The sequence below is a fragment of the Pogonomyrmex barbatus genome, unplaced genomic scaffold (genome assembly GCF_055798465.1).
Source record: "Pogonomyrmex barbatus isolate J1 unplaced genomic scaffold, ASM5579846v1 scaffold10, whole genome shotgun sequence".
NCBI lineage: Eukaryota > Metazoa > Arthropoda > Insecta > Hymenoptera > Formicidae > Pogonomyrmex > Pogonomyrmex barbatus.
Genome location: NW_028297099.1, coordinates 8100093 through 8124521, shown reverse-complemented (window position 1 = coordinate 8124521; position 24429 = coordinate 8100093). Strand labels below are relative to the sequence as shown.

General features: G+C 26.2%; 1 protein-coding gene and 2 long non-coding RNA genes across 3 annotated transcripts; 2 read left to right on the top strand and 1 right to left on the bottom strand.

Moving 5' to 3' along the window:
• Positions 1–6440: 6440 nt before the first annotated feature.
• LOC148937915 (uncharacterized) lies at positions 6441–24421 on the bottom strand. The gene is made up of 2 exons (XR_016137889.1): positions 24317–24421; positions 6441–6753 (listed from the first exon to the last, which is right to left on the bottom strand). It is a non-coding gene; the product is annotated as an uncharacterized LOC148937915 (long non-coding RNA).
• Bcat (Branched chain amino acid transaminase) lies at positions 6521–13878 on the top strand. The gene is made up of 7 exons (XM_011632743.2): positions 6521–6662; positions 10006–10113; positions 10182–10391; positions 10956–11186; positions 12458–12767; positions 12879–13033; positions 13138–13878. Exons 1-7 carry the CDS (start codon positions 6642–6644, stop codon positions 13327–13329), a joined length of 1227 nt encoding a protein of 408 aa, XP_011631045.2. The 5' UTR covers positions 6521–6641; the 3' UTR covers positions 13330–13878.
• LOC148937916 (uncharacterized) lies at positions 23300–23840 on the top strand. Its single transcript, XR_016141465.1, has 2 exons — positions 23300–23534; positions 23729–23840. It is a non-coding gene; the product is annotated as an uncharacterized LOC148937916 (long non-coding RNA).
• Positions 24422–24429: the final 8 nt, after the last annotated feature.

The following is a 24429-nucleotide window of genomic DNA, read 5'->3' as shown; positions in this document are numbered from 1 at the left end:
TACCAGCACGATAATCACACTGTGTCACCAGATGTTACGTGTCTAGTTAGAATCGCGAGAAATATCGATCACTCGCGCGCGAAGCAATTTTCATATTTTAAATAAACAGCTTACAGAGTTCTTCGTGGTGACAGCGTCATTAAAATGTTATTAAAAGTAGCTTTAGAGATAAATTTTTGCAACTGAATCTTTGCAACTGACAGATAAATTTATCTCTAAAGCTGTTTTTAAAAATATTCAAAATATAAAAACTGTTTTGCGTGCGGATAATTATTTCTTTCGCGATGCTAATTAGAGATATTACTGTTTATTTCATCCGTCAATAAATATCTGAATAATTAGCTTACAATGTAACAATAATCTTTTCAGAGATGAATAGTTGAGAGAAAGTAATGTAATTTTTTTATTTAGTTATATTTTATTATAACAAAATGTATTATTCTCTATGATTTTTATTTTTACTAGTATAGCATTATTTTATAGAACACTTTTAAAACAAATTAAATATTATTTTGGAAAATAATTTTTTATTGTAATATCATGTTGTAAGATTTCTTTTAATTAAATTAATATTGTTTTTCAAAACAATTTGCTTACAGCGAATACTTGACACCTTTATCTTATTAGAAAAATAATTTTTAATATAAAATTTAATACGATCATGATATCATATTTATTAACATAACATCTTAATGTTCATATAATATTTTTTTATTTCACGCTCTCTTGATCTTTCTCGCTATGTATCGCAACATTAGTTAAAATGTAACTTGCATTCGCAGTTTATTTAAATTTATTATTCAAGGACAATATTTAATTTACAATAAGTATAAATCGTTGTCAGTATTTTTTATAATATATATATATATTGCATTACGATAAATTTGATCTTATGTATGTGTTTAAGATTATTTTAAACAGTCTCGAAAGGCTATATGACCAGTTTGTTAGTCAAAATCTTAAGATTTAAAGTTTTTTTAAATATAATCTAATCATGAACTGTCAAGAGCTTTAATTGTTAGACTTACAATTTTGAAATTCTATAAATTGTCTATTTTCTAAAAAATGTGGATTTTACATTAAGTTGTAAAATGCTCTGTCCTTAATATTCTATCCTTATATTTTTCAAAATTATGATATTTTTCTTATGCATCTTCTATGTAAATTCCACTGTCCGTTTAAAAAAAAAAACTCCGCACAATGTTTTATAATATTGTGGAATCCCATTAATTAATAAAATATGTTCCGCATTACCGCAGTTGCGGAAATGCAATATTAGATATAGCCTATTAGTCAGCATATGACGCAACAATAGTTTTCCTTCTCTATTCTTACCTTTTGGCCTATGTTAATCCGAATAAATGTTCTCTGACATTACGCGACTCGCAGTGACGTAGAATAGGTCATTGGCGTATGCATTTGTTTTCCATTCCATCCCTACCCTTATCAATATCGCAAATATGTTTGGACGAGATCACGCTAATACATATCGACGAGACGATTAATTTATTTTTGTATCGAGAAGCATAAGCTAAAAGAAAAAGAAATGAATTCCAAGTTAGATAATGCATTGCAAAGCTACGTCATAAAAGCATATTTGTGCGACGAAAAAGTCTTACTCGTGCGAGCGAGAACGAATCCCAAAGTATGATTCTCCTGTTCACTTTAATAACTACGCGACTGCACGAATTTCACGCGCGTTTTATATTAATTCATACAGCCGAGCTTTTGCATGTTCTTATTAGGCACGAAGGTCGGAGACCGTTCGCTTTCACATAATTATGTTCACGATGTTAAGACCTAAAGTATCTTCGTTGAAACCAGCGATAGCCAAGAAAAACACGTAATTTTGAAACAAAATGTGTTGTATCTTCCGAAAGATTTAAAGATAACGCTCGAACCCATCAGTAATCAAACATTCTTAAAATTCTTCGTTTATCAGACAGAAAGATTCAGAAAGGCTTTATAAAATATCGCTGCCGTATCTTTAGAAGAAAAATAAGAGGTCATTCACTTTTTACGCCTATGTTACTTTTTAAATTAATATATAAATATTATAATATACAATATAATTTAAATATAAATAACATTATATATTACAATGTTTATATATTATTTTAAATTATAAAAATTTAAATTAAAATTTATATTTATTATAATATAATTTATATAATAATATGTAAAAATTTTGATAATGTATAAATATTTATTTTGACAATTTTTAAAAACAATAGTTTACCTGAAATATTTTTTTTATATATGATACAGAGAAAAATGTAAATGTATTTAAATATATTTAAATTTAATAATTAAAGAAAAAATATATATATTTTTTAATTATACAGAGTGTTTTCAGCTTAAATATGTAAAAACTTAGATTATAAAATTCAAATTTCAAAAGTATATACACAAAAGTTCTTTTAAGGATATGTTTGTGAATGCCTTACTTGAGAGATGTTAATCAAAGTTATGATTAAAAATAATAAATAAAATTGTTATATAATTGTTAATGTGAACTTGATAAAAAAATATTCAAAGTGCAACTTGCATATATCCGTCACTGCAACACACGCTACTGCAACACACCACTTTTTTTTACCTTCACTTTTTTTTACCTTCGCCATTTAATCGGACAGGTGAAAGAAGGTTATAATGACTCTTGTAAAGCGCAACAGTTAAAACAGTTTACCTGTTATATTTTATTATTATGACTATACATTTTATTATTTATATTTAAATATATATGAAAGTATTTTTTGACACAGTCTAATGCTTGACACGTGTTTTAAATTACAAATTTTAAGATTAGTGGGTAATTGTATATACATGTAAAAACATTTACGGTACTATTTATACCTGATTATGACAACGAATAATTACGTATATCGCCATTATCGAATGATGTGTATGATCATGTATTTTAAAATTTCTTTTTGATATTAAATTATAAATACCATGATTTAGAATTATATATACAGTTGCGTACTCTAGAATCTTTTATGTAAGTAATTGATCTCAATTCAATACTTAACTTCTGAAACGATGATCTAATAGAATTTCTAAATAACAAGACGATCATCAATAAAGAAAAACAATTCTTAAAGCAATTTACTTCACATTCAGTAAACACCTCTCTTTTCAATAGTCTGCGGTGAATTTAACATCAGAGACACGTAAAAATATGTTACATAATCGGGCTTAGCAGAAAACGTTTTACAAAACATATGTGAAGCTAGAAAACGTTTTACAAAACACGTGTAAAGTAGAAAACGTTTTATAAACACATGTACAGCTAGAAGATACATAAAAGATTAATTTTTTACTTTTTAACTTTTACATAAAAGAGCATATGTTAAGAGGAATTTGGAAAAGGTTATTTTCAAATTTTTTCATCAAGGACGATAACATTGAAACCGACATTTGAATAATTTATGGATTTTAAAGATTTGAAAAGCTTCATGTGTCAGGGACAATGCGAATAAGGTCCAAAGATTTTATGGTTATTATACTTTCGAATGTTTTCTTGAAAAACAATAAATAAAAATAAAAAAAATGAAAGAAAGAAATGAAATGAAATGATCAAAATAATCTTTGTGTAACATGAATACTTCAACAATTTTTATAATATAAAAGAAAATTTTTAAAAATGATTTTAAGTCGTTTAAACTAAAAACAATTTAATATCATAAAAAAATATTTTTATACGTGCAAAAATACTTTTAAAGCAAATTGATTTAAAATAATTTTCGTATCGCCTATTTTTTATTGAACTTTATTGCTTTTACATGATATTAAGCGAATATGCATGAATGATAATGTATGAGAATACATCATATGCAGACGCATCACTAATTCATTGCACGTTCGTTGTACATTGTGTAATGTTTGTCGCATAATCATGTCTAACTCTCGTTTTTATCACATATTGCATCTATATACTGAAATAGATACTTTCTAAAAAATAGCATTATAATGATATTTGTTGCATATTTGAACTTCTTATTTGAACTTCTGATTTTATTTAGAAAAAATAAATATGTAAAAAAGTAACTTTTAAATATAATCGAAATTATTTGCACTGTAATTCTCTCTCTTTCATTCGAATATGACAAAGCACAATGTTATCACAATATACCTAAAAATTTTTTTAAATCATATTAAAATTTTTCGTAGAAGTATATTGAATTACACACACAAATTTAATAGTTTTATTATTATGACAGTTTCTTATCTTAAATTGTCTAGAAATAAAAATGTGTTTAAAATACTATAATTTATGCACTTAAGATAAAGAACATGACTGCCAATCATTTTAAAGTGCATTTATTGCACGGTGTGATATGACCGAACACATTTTTAAACACATAATTTTTACGATAAATTTTTATTCAAATAATTTTCTTTAGATTGCATTTTTTCTTTCAAAATGCAAAGTTAACAAGTGCGATTTCTTTATTTATTGTTTAATGCCTGGATAAAAAAGCCTGAATAAAAAATGACAATGAAACGAAAACATTTCGAGAAGAAATATAATTTAACTTTTTACATTCACAAGCAACATTAGTAATAAGCTATAAAATATGAAAAGCTTTAATTTTATGTAATATATAAAAAAAAATATAGTTTGCCCTATATATATTTTTTTTATTACGGCAAATTTCTGGCGATTTCCATTTATCATAGATAAGGTCTATCCATAAACTTATTTCTTTCGATAAGAATACAATTACGTTGCAAATTAGGAACATTAAAGGTATGCTAATCACAAGTTAATGCAATAGAATGTACTTAAAATTTCCTTGTAACGTATATTCTCTAGAATTATTTTTTTGTTTTTATTTTTAAACAGATTTTAGAACATTTTCCAATTATTTGGAATGAGCGATAAGTTTTACTTGGTATATTGTATACTGGTTTTATGTGATACATGAAATGATGTTTAAGCACTGACTGAGACTCATAAGATGTATCAAATTTTATCCCATCTCTAATTGCAGCTTTTATCTATTTTGTCGAAATTCTACATCTTTTATCTTTCGCAGAAAATGTAACAAATAGTATACATCTACAATGAAATGCTTGTCCATGGAAAACACGTGTTGTTGTAATTTGTTTTATTCGATGAATTGACCGTAACACGCGCGCTTTTACTTCAAACATTTAACAATGTTTTAATGAACTTTCTTCTCCTTGAAGTCGATATCTTAACGCTCTTTGTGACTAATTATCGTTCTCTTGCAAATGCATGCTCTTGCACCATTTTATTGATAACAAATCGAGCAGAGAAACAAATGACCTGCCGACTATTCTTCTTATTTCTTCTTCTGTTTTTTTTTTTTTTTTACAATCGATTATTTTTTTTTTTTTTTTGCTAGAAACATTTTCCGCTTTAAAACGCTCGGCAACAGTTGTACGCAATTTAAGCAGAGACGTAGTAGTAGTGTCGCTAACGCGTTACGCATAGACGACGCAACCGCGTTGCGAAAGAAGGGCGTTGCGGAAATTGGCGTGGCCCGATACGTCACTAAAACGCGTGACGTAGTTTTCCTTGTATAAACTTCTCGCGAATTATATTAAAAATTGAACCGCGCGCAATTGGGCCACGCCTTCAATCAATATTTATGACATGCTCGCGTACTTTCGAGAATCGAATCGAACGAGCGTTCTCGTCACAAATAACAACGCGCGTGCTGTCTCTCTTCGGCTTATCAGACGCAGAGGGGACGTGTGATTATCAACATGTTTTTGATGCTCCGTTTCACGCGCGTGCGAGCTCGGGTGCTCTGATGCAATATTTCCTCCCTTTTCACTCGTCCGACGCTCTCCTCTCTTAGTATACGTAAAAATCATCAATTTGACCTCCCCCATCCCTATCCCCTCCTCTCGCCCGTCATCGTCAAAGAGGATGGTCAGGCGGCTCGACCGAGGGAGGGAAAGAAGGGGCGTTGATTCTTAACGATTTTTTGTCTTCCTCCCTCTCTCTCTGTCGCTTCTTTTCTCTCTTTCGTCTCTTTCGCTACCTCTCTATCTGTTTCTCTTCTCTCCCCCTTGCGCGCTTCACTGATAAATAAAATATTAACCGACGTTTAATTCGAGCAGGCCGTATTCACGAGCGGACGACCGAATCGGTAATCAGTAAGCGAACGAACGAGCAAACGAACGAACGAGCAAACGAACGAACGAACGATCCGAACAACATACATACATATGTATATACATATATACGTTTCACCTGAGTAAACGTACTTTTTTTTTTCCCCACTTGTGGATACTCAACTACTGTAGCCAGCCTCCGTGTAGTTTTTGTGATCCGTCAAAGTTAGTGGGCCATTTCATGTACCGTGAGCGGACCTTGCTTTTCCAGTCTCTGACTATCCTTTCTACTATACTTCTTAGGTGCTCACCAGGATACTGTTACTTGTCATTACTTATCGGTTATCTTCCTTTCTGGATTCCAAAGTGAACGACGTTCCGCAATACGTTCAAAGAAAAGTAAGGAAGAAGCAGCAGAAGTGGGGTGAGCGTTCACGTAGAATGAACTGCGCGAATATTGGAAGCATCGCAAACGAACAACCACGATCTTGTGTTATCTACTGATTCTCTTTCATTTTCTCCACGTCGAGTAGATATTCGGCTCAACAATGGTTCACATACGACGCAAGGTAAGCAAGAGACCGGAATCCACCCTTCTGGTCCAACTCGTTGATCCTCGAAGTTGCCGCTGATGAAATCTCGGAAGATTATGTAAAATGACTGGAAAAAAAGAAAAGCTCGGATATCGAAACGAAATAAAGATCTCTATTTTATTTTACGGATTCATCCATTTCCTCTCTATTTCCCAATTTCTTAGAAGTTGGGAAATACAGTTTGTGTAAAACGCGATAATTGATCATTAACTCGCACGTATCTCGAATGCGAATCACTATAATCACGGACGGAATTTTGTTATAATTAATTTTAATTATTCAAGTTTAAAAGAAATATTTAAAAATATTTTTTTGTAAGAAATATAAAACACAGATTTTATAAAATAAGGATATTATTATACGATTATTTTTTTAATAGTAATTTCGGAATCTTTATTTATTTATTATTTATTTTATTCATATTGCAATGCGTAGAGAATATAAAATTATATTCAGCTAAATTAAAAGTTGAACTTGAAACGTCAAACGTAACATTTGCATCGATTAAAAATCCTGCATTTGAAATAAGTAATCGTATGTACATGAAGCATTGAAACTCCGAACAAATAAGCAAGAAACACTGATTGAAAATATAATGAATCACGAAAAAAAAAAAATTTTGCGTCGTGAAATATGTTAACGCGTATAAAGGCAGAATATTGTCTATTATAAAATGTAAACTGTAAAATATTAATCGTCAGTTTATTGAAATTCAAAATTTTTAAAAATTAACATATATATTAATATTCTATACCTATTTTTCTTTATATGAGTATTCTTAATTCAATATTCTATAGATCGATTTATAAATTAAGATTTTAAACTTTACATATTTTTATATCTATTACAAAATTTTTTGTGTAAGATATTAAAGAAAAAAGCATTAAAGAATTTTTATTTAAACATATTCAAAAATGTAAATTACGTTTTGTTCTCTTTTTCCTTGAAAGAACATGATATATATCAATGGTAATCGCGATTGAGAAAAATTGCACATTTTACATGGTTAACATAATTGCGTTTTTCTAATTAAATTGGATATTATATATTTATTTAAAAAAAAACAAATTAAAATTAAAAGAAAGCAAATTTAATACAAATTGAACGAAAAATATAATGTTGCAATTAATAGATTGATAGATTCAAAAATATTTTAATATTTGATTTATGAAAGAAATGAAAGGTGACTTTAAAATAAAAAAATTATAAAAATAATTTATATATATAATTTTCTATAGATATAAAAGGATTGTAATAATTTAGATTGAGTTCATTAAATAATCGATAATTTTATTAAACTATGATTAAATCGTAATAAAAATATGCAGTATTTCATATAATATTCCATTAATTCCAATCATATAAATTCCGATGTCATAATGTCATTATGAATTTTGGGATTATCCCAGCACATTACATATCTTAAGAATATATAATTATTTGCTGTAATTCAAGATAATTCGAGATAACAATTAATAGATGCTATAAATATTTTTATTATGTAAACTTAAGAAAGATGTTCTTATGATGTCGCTCAAACGTTTTATGTTTCACAATTTATATCGATTCATAAAGATAAATTTTTCAAACATTTATATATTAATATGTTACATGTAATAATAATGAGATTCTTGAGTCTTTTTTAGTTTCAAGATAATGTTCTCTTTGAATGAATGTTTAATCATTAATTAGTAAATTTATGATGTGTTAAGAAACATCAGTATCTATATGTGAATTATAAAAATATAGATATTTTTTAGAAATCAATATTCAAGGATGAAAATTAATAATTTATAATTAATTACTCAATTACTGCCAATTTGTTAATTTGCTCATATAATATTATATCATGCAAGAATATTTAATAATTTCCAAGCTAAATTTGCTTAATAAGCATTTATAATAAATTAATGTGAGCAATATAAGTATGAGTTTATATTTTTATCTATTATATGTCATACATCTTTTTTATAAGTCAGCTAATTCGTTAATTTATAATTTCAATCCAACTTAAGCACATTTAAATATGAAATGAAATATAATTATATACGTCTTATTTACAGTTATAATTATTGAATATATGAATATATGAATAATTATGAATATATATATTATATTTCTTAATATATATTATATTATATTATATTTCTTAATATTTAAATATATAGCTTTACGTATTTTTTTACATAAAATACAGAAAGAAACTACATACGTCTGAATATCTGAACTTTGGAGGAAAAAATGAAAACTGATAAAATGTAAACGAAATGCAAATAAAATGAATACACTAATCTATTTGTGCTAATATTAGCAGATCCTTCCATTTCGATTTAATCAAATCATTGTTTGTTCATTCGCGCATGATTTCCAATGACATTTCCATTGAACATAATGTGTAAATTTTATCTTGTTCTATATAATGTCATTATATCTTTTTTAAATATATATATATATATATATATATATATATACATATATTGAAAGTTATATATCTAATATCAATTGTCAATTAGCATCTCGCAATTAGCATCACGCGATTAGATCAAAGAGATATTTGTTGTTTTTATAATTAATTTCCATATATACGCTTCCTTCTTCTTTATTATACTGAACTTATACTATGTAGGCCAGTAGATAGACCAAAACCAAACAATTTGCATACATATTGGTACTTGCACATATGGTTTTTACCAAACAATTTGCATACATATTACAATATTTTTAAAATAAATTTTTTTCTTAGAGAAAAGATGTTAACGATGCTTATTACTTTAAAGAATTTTTTTGATAAGAGTGAAATATCCATATCGAGTTATAAAAGATTTTTAATTCTTATCTAATTATCTAATAATGCATTCGTGTAGTGATTATAAGTTTCCCTACCGCAATAAAGTTTAGTTAAAACATACTGCTTCAACTTATTTCAATTTTTCAGAAATATTAGATCATGTATCACGTGTGATATTTCTAGAAACGATCGAACAAATATGTGGTATCTGATTAATATTTTCGTCAATAGATATGGAAAATTGCAATCGTGTATTTCTCTTATCGATACATATTTTTCCAGCTAGTATTCCATTTCATAACAGATTGATTTTTCTTCTCTTTTTTTCAAATGCATATATTTGATGAAATGATGAGGGCGAAGCATCACACTTTTTGTATCCTTTCTTTAACTTTCTAACAAATAATTAATATAAGAAGACACGATACGTGTTAGTCAAAAGTCATTAAGAATTTTGAATTCTCGAATATCATTGTGAAGATACGCGTATTTTACTACAGACAAATACAAATATATATCTTTGAATTCCAGATTTTGTCCTTTGGAAATCTGATTAATCAGTTGCAACAGAGTGTAAGATGGAATTCTTCTTTGAGAATTAAGGACAAGAACTCGACGCAACCACAACGTTATTTTAAGGTATTTGTTTGTTAGTTAGAATAATTAAATCTAATATGGATGAGAGTGAAAATGCAATTTATTTACAGTATGCTGACTTATCCGTTCGCCTGGCTGGTCCAGATCAATTAAATCCTAAACCTGATGTTGATAAGCTTTCGTTTGGGAAATATTTCACTGATCATATGCTCAAAATACATTATTACGAAGGCATGAATGGTTGGCAGGCACCTGAAATTATGCCTTTCGAAAACATAGTTCTTCATCCAGCTGCAAAAGTCTTTCATTATGCTGTAGAGGTATATATAATATTTTATATATCCCGGTGAAATTATTTAAAATTGGAACAGGGTTAAGAAAAATGAGTTATATTTGATGATTTTCCTATATTCTACATTACAATCTTTGATAGATTTTTTTTATAATTACAAAAGATTTTTCTTAATTAAATATTAATATTTATCAATGTTATGTCTAATTGTGTGTATGCGATTCTCATAAAGCTTATAATGCTATTCTTGTTTCGCCATTGTTTAATTATAATATGATCAGGATAGAATTATTCGCCAAGATATATATCTAAATAAAGCTGATAAAATCTTCTTTTATCAGATTAAATTCCAATAAAGAAATTCTTGAAATATCCCCCGTCAAAAATATTCAGGCGATAAACAAATCAAGATCTTGAAGGGTATTTTACTATCGTCCGTGATATTAGACTCAAAATGTACATATAACAATGTTTAAAACATGTAGGATATGCAAAGATTGTTAGACTTGTACGTATACTAATTGTTACGTAGGTAAAATCCTTTGCGCGCTTTAATTTGGCAATAGTAATACATGTACAAATCTTTCCTCAGTTGTTTGAAGGTATGAAAGCTTATAGAGGTGTTGATGGGAAAATAAGGTTGTTTAGGCCAGAGCTAAATATGGAGAGAATGAATAATTCTGCACTAAGATCTGGCCTACCTCTTTTCAGAGGGGAAGAATTAATTAAGTGCATTTGCAGATTGATTAGTATAGATCAAGAATGGGTTCCACATTCTACCGCCTCTAGTCTTTACATTCGTCCTACGCTCATAGGAATCGACGTAAGTATCGTACCTTCTATCTATCTATCAATATCAATTTAAGATTAAGATTTGCTTTGTAATGACGTTTTATAATAATTGATCATTGTATTGTAAATCATGCTTTTGACGCTTTCTGACGGTTATTATTTTCAAAAAGATTAATATGTTTATGGATATTATCCGTGTCATCATACATTGTTAAATACTTAAAGGAATTTAGTCATCATAGATTATTATCATACGTCAAATCATATGTTGTTAAATGCTTTAAGGCCTTTAACAACGTATGATAACACGGATAATATCCATAAATATATTAATCTTTTTGAAAATGATGCAATTATAACATCTGTACATTCGATCATATATAATCAGAGAAGAAACAGCACTCGCTTATCACTTACGTCACAGACGTCATCGAGACCGCTGTGTATGCCCGCGCGAAAGTAATCGTTACATCGTTTCTCAATACCTAATGATAATACTTGATAAATGGAGCCGCGATCTTTTGTTGGCGCATGGTCACATGCTGTAAGAAACGATGGATGCTCCTGCAATCAAGTTATTTTGGACGTTGTCTTAACTTATCATTCAAAAACTTTTTCTTTTCTCTTTTTTTTTCAATAAATTTTTGACAGAGAGAGTCCAAGAATTGGACGTCGTGACAAATTCATAATCATTGTGGTATCAGTTTTTATCGTGTGTCTATAAAAGAAGTATCTTTTCTTTATATTCTTTATACAAAGTTTTATTATGCTTTTGTGATAAATTTTTTTCAATTTTTTTTTTTTAAATAATGTATCTTTTATCTAGCATGTTAATTAAACGTTTGAGGTATTTTTTATTCAACTTTAACGTTTTAACTTCCTACCGAGAAAATATGTGTTGCCTCAGAGTTAAACTCTATGATAACATTACTTTCAGAGAAACTTTTCCATCTTTCGTAATCGACTTTCGTGACCCTGACTAGTCATCTGATTATTTATTTAGTTAGTTTTATCAATTCTGATACAAATTATATAAGCAATGAAATACATTAATAGCTGATGTAATAAACTTTCAAATTTGTATTACAGTATGATGTAATAATAGATACAAATAAGTTATAGCTAATGATATATATTACATTAAAAATTAGCTTTTATACTCATGAAATGGTTACATGAAAATATAAATTTAACAATTAAAAGTATCTTTTTAAACGCTAACATATCTTTATATTTTAATAAAAAAAAAAAAAAGTCCTTTTTATAATCTGGCTGAAAAGCGCATTTTATTTCTTGTTACAGCCTACGCTTGGAGTCGCAACCTCGGATTCAGCTTTATTATATGTAATTTTATCTCCTGTCGGATCTTATTTTAAACCTGCCGATCAGCAAGTTGGAGTTTCCTTGCTTGCAGATCCTAGATTTACGAGAGCATGGCCTGGCGGTTGTGGTGATGCTAAATTAGGCAGTAATTACGGACCTACGATTCAAGTTCAACAGGAAGCTGTTGAGAAAGGATTACAGCAAGTATTGTGGCTGTATGGAGAGGATAACGAACTCACAGAAATTGGCACTATGAACGTCTTCATGGTTTATATAAATGATAACGGAGGTAAAAAAACGTTCTTCAGTAACTTTTTAATGCATGTCAACGCATAAAATTGTCATAATATAGAAAATTGTTTAATGATCCGAGTACTAGCCCTGTAATTATTTTTTACAGAAAGAGAATTACTCACACCACCCTTGAATGGCTTGATCTTACCCGGAGTTGTAAGAAACTCGCTTCTAACTATAGCAAGAGAATGGAATCAATTTAAAGTTATGGAGAGATCCATTACGATGAAAGAGCTCATACAATTAAATTCCGAAAACAGGGTAAGTTTTGTACACGTATCTCTGTTTCTCCCTCTCTCCCTCTTTTCCTTTTTTCCGTCTTTTGTCTTATAGAATCATTATTATGATTAACATTTTTGTTACAGTTATTGGAAATGTTCGGGGCAGGAACAGCATGTGTAATTAGTCCTGTATCCTATATTGACTATATGGGTCAAGGATTGCATATACCGACGACGAAACAGCCCGAACCAATTTATCAAATGCTCAGGAAACACTTATTAAATATACAATATGGAGTTATACCTGATCACCCATGGAGTTTAGTCATCGAATAAAACGATAGAAGATTGTACTTAGGATTCTATGACTAGTTGTATTGAACGTTATATATATAAAACTTTTTTTAATGACTTATGCGGAATGAGTTAAATTAATATTTATTTATATTTCTGATTACTTCTGTGAAGATAGTATATATACATATATGTATATGTATATATATTTGTATATGTGTGTGTGTGTGTGTGTGTGTGTGTGTGTGTGTGTGTGTGTGTGTGTGTGTGTGTAAACCGCGTGAAATGTTTAGAAATCATGTTATATTTAAAAACTCTTCGTTTGAGTAATAGGAAAACGTATCGTTTTCTTTTACAATATGATCGTGCGTTATACATAAATTTTATATCTACTGACGCGACTGGTACATATCTCTATATGTTAAAATATATATTTATATAAAGATTTATGGATATATACTTCCTGCTGTACATACCTTTAGATAAATTAAAATTTTATTACGATACGATATATTGTTAACAATGTGCATCTACGTTTTGTAAAAATGCTGTTTTTAATATTAACAATAAAGGATTGCAGACAAAGCTTAACTTCGCCTATTATGTTGCCGAAAATTGCTCTAGAAAGTAAGAATTTCATCTTCATTTCTTTCGTTTCCAAAATAACTGTTTGTTTGAAAAAAGCAATAGTCTTCGTCATATATCTTTTTTTCTTAACATAATCACATCGCGTGTTTTGTGACGTGAACGCTTGTTAATGCGATTTAACGTGTCGCAATAGGTTTTGTAATAATACGTATATCGTATGGTGCGATATAGATGCATATCAAATAGCACAAATATGTTTTCGATCTTATTTGTCGCGATAAGAATTTCTTAGCTACATTTAACTATGTTGCTCGAAAAACATAGCAAGTAATCGACTTGGCTAATGACAATATAATCATTATTTGGCATCATGACATAAAGATTAATGTGTGGCTTGTTATCACAGACTTTCACCGTCTCTCTCTCTCTCTCTCTCTCTCTCCATTGGTTCGACAAGATGCCACGCCTAAAAACATCTGTGTACTTTGATAAGCGGCATAACGATTCAATCGAGTGCACAAACACTGTAAAATTCTTACGTTAAACATTTAATGTCGATGAGAACTGCTTCGATGATTTTTCTTACCTTATCGGAAGGCTTATCCCCTTATCATTAAAACATTGTGTGTTCTTTCACAAATGACAGTATTCGAAGCCGTAATAAATATAATACATATTTGGTACTTTCAATAATCGACAAATTATAAAAGAAATTAAATTTGTTGAAAAAAATTTTTTAATATAAAAGAAATAAAGCAACAAAACTAATTTTACGTAGAAAATGTCGAGCGTATGGGGTATGCAGTTTAAGAAAATTCTGGACTGACGAGCGACCTCCGACGAAAACGACGTTCACACATATGCATATCTAAACATACATAGATACATTTATGTATATGTACATACATACATTTCTGTACACACATGATTCACATATGTTTTGTTTTAATATTTCCTTATCTGTTTCCATAAATTTTAAGAAAAAACTAAAATGATATTCACGTTTAATTAAGCGATATAGAAAAATGCATTTATAAAGTACGAAATAAATATTAAGTTCTAAAATAAAGCTTTTTTTTTCTTGAAAAGAAAAATATTAATTAAAATAAATTTTAACTGAATTAATATATTTTATATTTTACACAAAAGAATTGGATTTATTTTAAAAAATAAATCACGATAAACTGTATAATAATATTAATATCTTTGAAAAACGAAAATATAAATATTAAATATTGTAATATAATTTTTTATTACAAAACGTGATGCATTTGAAATAAATATTTGTCTTTTATTGATATTATTTATATTTTTGATAGTATAAAAGAAAATTTTCATGGAAAATAACACAAGTTATCATATTGTGTTCACTCTACACTGTACTGTTTCTTGTAAAACTAATAATTCAACTTTTTCTTTAGTTTTTTGTAAAGTATTATCAAAAAAACATGACAAATTACTGTGTCAATACTTTTACTGCATATCTGTTGGCCATTTTTTTATTAATGTCAATTTTTATCACAATGGCAATTTCCGAATCACTGAATGTCATAAATGTTCCTATACAATGTCCTCCTGAAAAAACAAAAGTTGGTGATAGATGTCGTATTGTCTTCTGAATTCAATGTTAGGTATTATTAACATAACATTTCTATTTTGACAAATATTTTCATTGATGTTCGTTCTCATTTTGAATATAACCTTTTTTATTCTTATTATTATCTGTTTCTTTCAATGACACAAGTAATTTTCTTGATTGATTCGATCAATCGATGTATAAATAATTTATAATTAATAATGTATAATTAATAATGTTCTTTGGTTTACAGGAATATGACAGTTGCAATTCGTATTTGAAAAGAAGAAAAAATTAAAAAAAAAATACGCAAAATACTATAAAGTTAAAAATTATTGTATTGTGATTACTGTTTACGTTTTTATGAGATTAATAATTCATTTCTGCTTTGCTAGTCTTTAACAATACATTTTTAAGGAAACATAAAAATTGTCACTATTTTTATTACACATCTGTTGATCATTTTTTTTTTATTCACATCAACTTTTATCATAATGGTGATCACCGAATCACATCTCGTACAAATTGTCGCATTGGTTATATGGAAATTGATGAAAAATGCCAAAAATGTCCAAAGTAAAATTAACGTCAATTATTAATAATAATAATAATTATAATAATAATAATTATACAAGATGTACAAAAAATTACGGGACGGCGAAATATCTCCAAAGCTAAACATTTTGGGAAAAAGTTATGGCATACTAATCTTATATTTATAATTATTAAATTATAAAAAAATGGAGACATTATATTTAATATCATTACAATGTAATTTATAAGAAAATGTTTAGTAAAGCGATTGTAGTTCATATTTGAAAAGCAGTGAAGAAAATGATAAATAAAAATTATAAATTAGCAATCAGAAACATACTATTAGAAACATACTTTATTGTGTTTTGTTTTAATATTTCCTTATCCGTTTTCATAAATCTTGAGAAAAAACTAAAATGATATTCACGTTAAGAAAGTATAGTATAAAAAATGGACTCATAAAGTATAATAAATATTAAGAACTAAGATAAAATTTTCTTTCCTTAAAAGAAATAAAATTATTATATTATTATATTAAAATAAATTTTTTAATTAACATGTTTTATATCTTATATAAAGGAATTAGATCTATTTTGGAAAACAAATTGCAATAAATTGTATAATAATACTAGTATCTTTCATATTTAATATTTATATCTTTGAAAAACAAAAATATAAATATTAAATATTGTAATATAATTTTTATTACAAAACATGATGCATTTGGAATAAACGTTTGTCCTTTATTAGTATTATTTACATTTTTGATAGTATAAAAAAAATCTTTCTGTAAAATAACACAAATTGAAAATTATCATACTATGCTTACTGTGCATTATATTCTGCATTGTTTCGTATTCTTGTGATTAAAAATTTGACTTCTTCTTTAATCTTTTGTAAAACATCTTTAAAAAAACATGACAATTACAGTGTCAATATTTTTACTATATATCTGGCCATTTTTTTATCAATATTGATTTTCATCACAATGGCGATTTCCGAATCACATATTATAAATATTCCTATACAATATCCTTCTGATAAAATACAAGTTGGTGACAAATGCTGTGATATCTTCTGAATTTAACATCAGGTACTATTAATCTAACATTTATATTTTGACAAATACTTTTATTGATATTTGTTCTTATTTTAAATATAAATTTTTGTTCTTATTATTATCTGTTTCTTTCAATAACACAAACAATCTTAATTTTCTCATCTTTGATTAATCGATTTTATTAATAATATCCATTTTTGGTTTACACAGGAAAACAGCTGCAGTTATGACAGTAAAACCTCGTTCAACACGAGCGTTGGAAGGATGTTATGACAATAAAACAGCTGCAGTTTGTATTTGGAAAAATAAAAAAATTTATAAATTAATATTGTAAAAAAGCAAGCAAGAATATCATTATAAATATAAATTATTAACCTTTGACTTACATACATGCAATTTTATAATTCCTACCAAAGAAAAATCGTAATTACAATACACAGCATTTTTTTATTTCTATAGAATACACATTCTTTTTAGCTTAATAAACTTACGAAATATTTATTTAAATCAAGAGAATGATATATTTGTATAAATTCACATAACAGCAGAAACTATTTTTATCCAAGTGTATCCAATTATAAATCTGTTTCTAGATAATTTTTCATTAACTTTTAAATAAATTTTTCCAAATATTTTTTCAAGAATTGTTAATTATTTATGACTAAAAGAAAAAAAAGGTGATTTTCAATCTTATTTAACACATATTAGGTAAGAATATAAGAATAAAATGTCAAGACAAAATATAAAATATCTTATAAACTACTGTCTCTTTTTATAACACTTTAATATTCAGAACTGTACTTCTATTTAAGTACTTCTATTTAGAAGAATCATATTACGTATCAGAAAATATATAATTCCTTTTATAAAAGTATCAATCATAAAAGAATATCAATACACTATTTGCGAATAAATCAATATCATAATTACGTAAATTACAATATCTCTATATAATAATAATAATAATAATAATAATAATAATAATAATAATAGTATTTCTAAAAGATAAAAATATAATGAAAAGAAATATAATAAAATATAAATGAAAGATAAAAATAAATATATATGAAAGATAAAAATATAAGTTCATTTAATTTAGAGTTTTGTTTAGAGCTTTCTCCGACTTCGATTTGAATTTGAATTTTATTTTAGTAAAGCTCTTAAGTTAAGCGAAAATATAAAAAAAAACAAAACATTTTTACTATTTCCTTATTTGTTTTCGTGGAACTTAAAAAAACCATAAACTTTAAAAAAATAAAAGTTTATTTTATTAAAATGAATTTTGATGAAAATAAATATGTTTTATATACTACATAAAAATTTATCTATTTTGACAAACAAATACACAATACACAATACACAATACACAATACACAATACACAAATACACAATAAAATGTCGAGTATAACATTATAATATTATATTATCTTTGAAAAACAGAGCTATAAATTCATATTAAGTATTGCGATATAATATTTATCACATGCAAACGTGATACATTTGAGATATATATTTATCTTTTTTAGAATTATTTCCGTTTTTGCAATATAAAAGGCAACTCTCATTCGAAATATTATAAATTGAAAATTATCTTATTGTTATTACTATCTGGTACGGTTCGTATTTCTGTAAAACTGATAATTTGATTTTTACTTCAGTCAGCAAGGCATCGTTAAAAAAACATGGAAAATCGTTATGTTAATACTTTTACCACATATCTTTTGATCACTTTTTTATTAATATCAACTTTCATCACAATGGCGGTCACCGAATCACACATCATACAAGTTCCATGTCTTCCTGGTTATGTAAAAGGAAAAGATGGAGTATGCCGTGAGGCCACCAAATCCAAGTATTACTTATTTTTATATTATTTTTTAATATTTTGACAAATACTTTGGTCTATATCACTTCTTGTTTTAATTACAATCTTTCCATTTTTCTTATTATTATTTTTAATGATACGAATGATCGTTATTTTTTCGATTGATTCGATTAATTGATATTATATAACAACGTCCATTTTTTTATTTATAGCAAAAGGCCATATATATTATAAATAAGACAATTGCAATTCGTAATTGGAAAAGAATGGAGAAAGTGATAAATAAATATTGTAGAGAAACAATCGGAAATAAACCATTATAAAGGTACATTATTGAGTTTGATTTTAAACTTGCAATTTTATAATTTCCTTTTAATTGAAAATAATAAAGAAAATGATACACAAGTATTATAAAGAAACGATCAAATAATAAAGAAAATAATAAATAAGTATTGTAAAGAAACAATCAGGAATAATCTACTATAAACATACATTGAGTTTAAAATTTTAAATTTGTAATTTTATGATTCCTGTTAAAAGAAAGTCGAAAAAGCAATAAATCAATTTAAACAAAACAAAAATTTTGTTGTTTTTATTTGAATATATATATATATATATATATATATATATATATATATATATATATATATAAATCTTCTTCACATCTAAAAACATTTTCCCCAGATCAACCAAGCTCATCTTCTTTCCTCCTTGAAACCATAAAACTTTTGTCTGAAACATTTTTATCTTAAATTTAAGAATTTTGAGAAAATCGATAAAATAAAATAATCCACCCTGTGTGTGTGTGTGTGTGTGTGTGTGTGTGTGTGTGTGTGTGTGTGTGTGTGTGTGTGTGTGTGTGTGTGTGTGTGTGCGTGCGTGTGTTTTACAATATTACTGTATAATAATAATTAATATCTTTGAAAAACAAAGCAATAAATTCATGTCAAGTAATATAATTTTTATTGCATGCAAACGCGTGATGCATTTTAAATATATATTTGTTTTTCATTGATATTATTTATGTCTTTAAAAGTATAAAAAGAAATCCTCACGCCAAATATTACAAGTTGAAAATTTTCTTACTGCGATTACTACGATTATTATTGTTTTTATATTTTTATAAATCTTATAACTTCATTTCTGTTTTAGCAACGTATTTTTAAGAAAACATGAAAAATTGTCAATATCTTTATTACATATCTTACATATGTTGGCCATTTTTTTATTAATATCAACTTTCACAATGGTAATTGTCGAAGCACACGTTATAACATTTCCATGTCGTGATGGTTATGTGATGGATAATGGAGTGTGTATTCCGGAATACTGAACTCATGACATCAGGTATTAATAATATAACATATTATTAATATAATAATATATTTTGAAAAATACTTTCATTTATTCTTGGTTTGATTACTATCTTTTCCATTCTTACTATTATTTTTTTCAATGACGCAAATGATCGTTATTTTTTCGATTATCAATTGATATACATATTAGTTGTAATAATGATAATGATTTTGGTTTACAGAGAAATGTCAGCAAAGCAGTTACAGTTCGTGTTTGGAAAATAATGAAAAGAATTATAAATAAATATTGTAAATGAATATGGAAAATAAATTATTATGTATATACATAATATGTATTATTAGTTTTATTGAGTTTTGCTTTTAAATTTACAATTTTATAATTCCTGTTGAAGGAAAAAACATAAAAAAAAAACAATATACAACAATTTAATCTTTTTTTTCCTTTATAATATATGCGTATAATATATACCAATATATTTTATGCTGGCTTTGATTTATAAGATTATGAAATTATTTTTAAATCAAGAAACTTAATATAAATAAATAAATTTTGATATCAAAACTTCTTTTTAAAATAGCCAATTATATAGTAAAATAAAAAGATACTTTTTCCTTTTCTCCAAAGTGTATTTCTCGAAAATTTGTTCCCGCTAAACACGATACCATTGACAAAATGTAGCACATCAGGATTTTGAGTAGAATGGAATCAAATAATGTTTTTGATCAGATTCTTTAGATTCTTAAAAGAAAACCTATTATAAATATTACTTGTAGTTAACAAAGGAAAAATGCATTACATCTTATTTAAAGTTTTTTCCAAACTTAAATGTGAATTTAAATTTTATTTTAATAAAGCTGTTAAACAATAATATAAAAAATAAAATATTTTTACTATTTGCTTATCTGTTTCCGCAAATCTTGCAAGAAACTATAAACTTTAAAAAAAATGAAAGCTTAACAAATAAATAAATATTGATTAAATTAAACATCTTTATATGACACATAAAAAGTTCTATTTTGAGAAAAAAAATACACAATAAACTGTATAATATAATATTAATGTTACATTATCTTTGAAAAACAAGTTTATATTATATTGCAATAAAATATTTATTATATGCAGACGCGTGATGCATTTGAGATATTTATTTGTTTTATATTGAAATTACTTCCTGTCTTTGACAATATAAAAGAAAATGTTTATTTCAAAGTACTACTATTGAAAGTTATCTTACTGTGATTACTCTGTTATTCGCATTTCTGTAAGAATAGTAATTTAATTTCTACTATTGTGTCTTCAGCAACATATTTAAAAAAAATATGCAAGCTTGTTATACTTTTGCTACATATCTCTTGGTCACCTTTTTATTAATATCAACACTTATTACAATGGCGGTTTCCGAATCACACATCATAACATTTCCATGTCGTCCTGGTCATATAACAATTAATGGAACATGCCATGCATGTTATGTAGAAGTTAAGAAAGAAAGTTCTCGTTTTATAAAAATTAAGGAAGGAATATGTCGACTAAAGTATATTGAATAACGTCAGGTATCATTGATTTTGTACATATCTTTTGTACTTTTATCCATGTTCGTTTCCGTTTTAATTACAACATTTTCCGTTCTTGTTACTCTTTTCAATGATATATATAATCATTATTTTCTTTCGACCATATATTTGTTATGTATTGACTTTTGAACATTTTAAAATATGTAATAATGTTTAATGAGAAATTATGTATAAATCGATTATTAAATGGTACATAATTTTTTGATAATTTATATGTAGATTTATGAAAAAATTTATTTCAGTAAAACGTTTATATAAAATATTAATATTTATAACCATTTATTAAGTTGTAAAAAGTAAAAACATTATTTTAATGATTAAAGATCAATGATTATCAATTATAATAATATCTATCTTTAATTTTCAGAAGATATGATAACAAATTAGTTGCAGTGGAAAACATAAAAGAAAATGATAAATTAATATTGTACATAAACAAATATATAAGTAAAAATACATTATTGAATTTTGATTTTATACTTGCAATTTTATAATGCGTGTTAAAATAAGACAAAAGAAAATAATACATTAATTTTGTTGCTTTTATTTGTAAAATACACTGTACAATGATACAATGTTCAACAAAATTCATTGAAACTTAAGAAATTAAAAAGAAATAGACAATTATTTTGTCACTGATTTCTGATTTGTGTCAATAAATACAGAGAAAATTATAACAATAAAAACATTAAGGAAAAAGAAAATTGAATAATTATTGTTTAGTTCATTCAAAAAAGTAAAAATTAATTAATTTTTGGCCGATAATTAGCTTTTCCTAGATTTTTTTATATGGATTATTTACCTTCTACAGAATATACAAAAAATATTATAAATATAACATAAAATATTAAATATGTAACCTCTAATAGCATTCTGCATTGTATTGTAAACACAAGATTGTTATTTTCGTTATATATAAATATAACATATATTTAATATTAATATTTATAACTGGCAGATAAATAGATTCATATACATTTATATTAAAACAAATTTCTTGATACTTTTAGTATATTTAAACTTTATTTTAATAATTCTATTAATCAAGTACAAAATAACACAAGGATTTTTTATCATTTCCATATTTGTTTCCACAAATCTTGAAAAAAATATATAAAATTATATTCATATTCATAATTTAGCGATATAGAAAAATAAATAAAACGTAGGAAATATTAAGCACAAACTAAAAAAATGTTTATTCTTCAAAAAAAAAAGAGAAGCTTATTTTATTAAAATAAATTTTGATTAACCTAACATATTTTATATTTCACATAAAATATCCTTTTGTAATATCTATTTTGAGGAAGAAATATAATAAACTGTAATAATACTAATATTTTTGAAAAATAAAGTTATAAGTTTATGTCAAGTATTATAATTTATAAGTAATATAATTTTTATTACATGCAATTTTTATTACACGCGTGACGCATTTAAAATATATATATTTATTCTTTATTAATATTATTTCCGTCTTTGACAGTATAAAAGGAAAATTTCATACAAAAGACAAGTTGAAAATTATCTTATTGTAATTATATTGAGCATCGTTTACAAATCTGTAAGATTAGTAATTTGATTTCAGTCAGCAAAGTTCATTGAGAAAACATGGAAAATTGTTATGTTAATACTTTTATTACATATCTTTTGACCGCTTTTTTATTAATATCAACTTTTATCACAATGACAATCATCGAAATTATACAAGTAATTCCATGTAATGGTGATGTAAAAGTCAATGGAAAATGCTGTAAGGCTACCAAATTCAAGTATTACTTATTTTTATATTATTTTTTAACATATATTTTGACAAATATTTTAGTCTATATCACTTCTTGTTTTAATTACAATCTTTCCGTTTTTCTTATTATTTTTAATGATACGAATGATCGTTATTTTTTCGATTGATTCGATTAATTGATATGTATCAATTATATAACAACGTCCATTTTTTTATTTACAGCCAAACAGGATGATAAGACATTAATTGCAATTCGTAATTGGAAAAGAATGGAGAAAGTGATAAATAAATATTGTAAAGAAACAATCGAGAATAAATCACTATAAACGTACATTATTGAGTTTGATTTTAAACTTGCAATTTTATAATCCCTTTTAATAGTTAATAGTATAAAAAATTGAAACAAACACAACAATTTATTTTTTCGTTATTTTTATTCCTATAAAATATATAGTATATAGTTCTTCTTAATTTTGGTTTAAAATAAATTTGCGACATGTTTTTTTAAATGAAGGAAATAATATATAAATAAATACATTTGTTTAATAAAAACAAAAAGTTTTTTATTGTATCCATTTATTAATTGTGTCTAAACAATGTTGATTTAACTTTTCCGAAAAAATTTTTCGAGGCAGTAGTATGTTAAAGATTACTTGTATAAAATAGTAAAAGAAAAGAAAAATTGCATAGTTAATTCTGTTTATTTCTTTTTTCGGTTAATATATTTATCAGCACAGAGCCACTTTAAAAAGAAGACTGCTCGTGCCATTTGGTCGGTGATACATTTTGCGAGAGAGAGTTTGAACTCACCAACGCGCAATAGTTGAGCCTCCGCATTCCTGAGATGGCGCCTCCGACGCTGAGAGAAATACGCTTCCCCTAGAGGGTACCGGGAGGGTACATTCACACTCGCCGTAGCGCCA

Excerpts from the sequence above, each read along its gene's own strand:
- Bcat (XM_011632743.2), top strand. The coding sequence starts at position 6,642 with ATGGTTCACATACGACGCAAG. Across the intron at positions 10,392-10,955 it reads TCTTTCATTATGCTGTAGAG|TTGTTTGAAGGTATGAAAGC; the intron begins GTATATATAATA and ends ATCTTTCCTCAG. Across the intron at positions 12,768-12,878 it reads TTATATAAATGATAACGGAG|AAAGAGAATTACTCACACCA; the intron begins GTAAAAAAACGT and ends TATTTTTTACAG.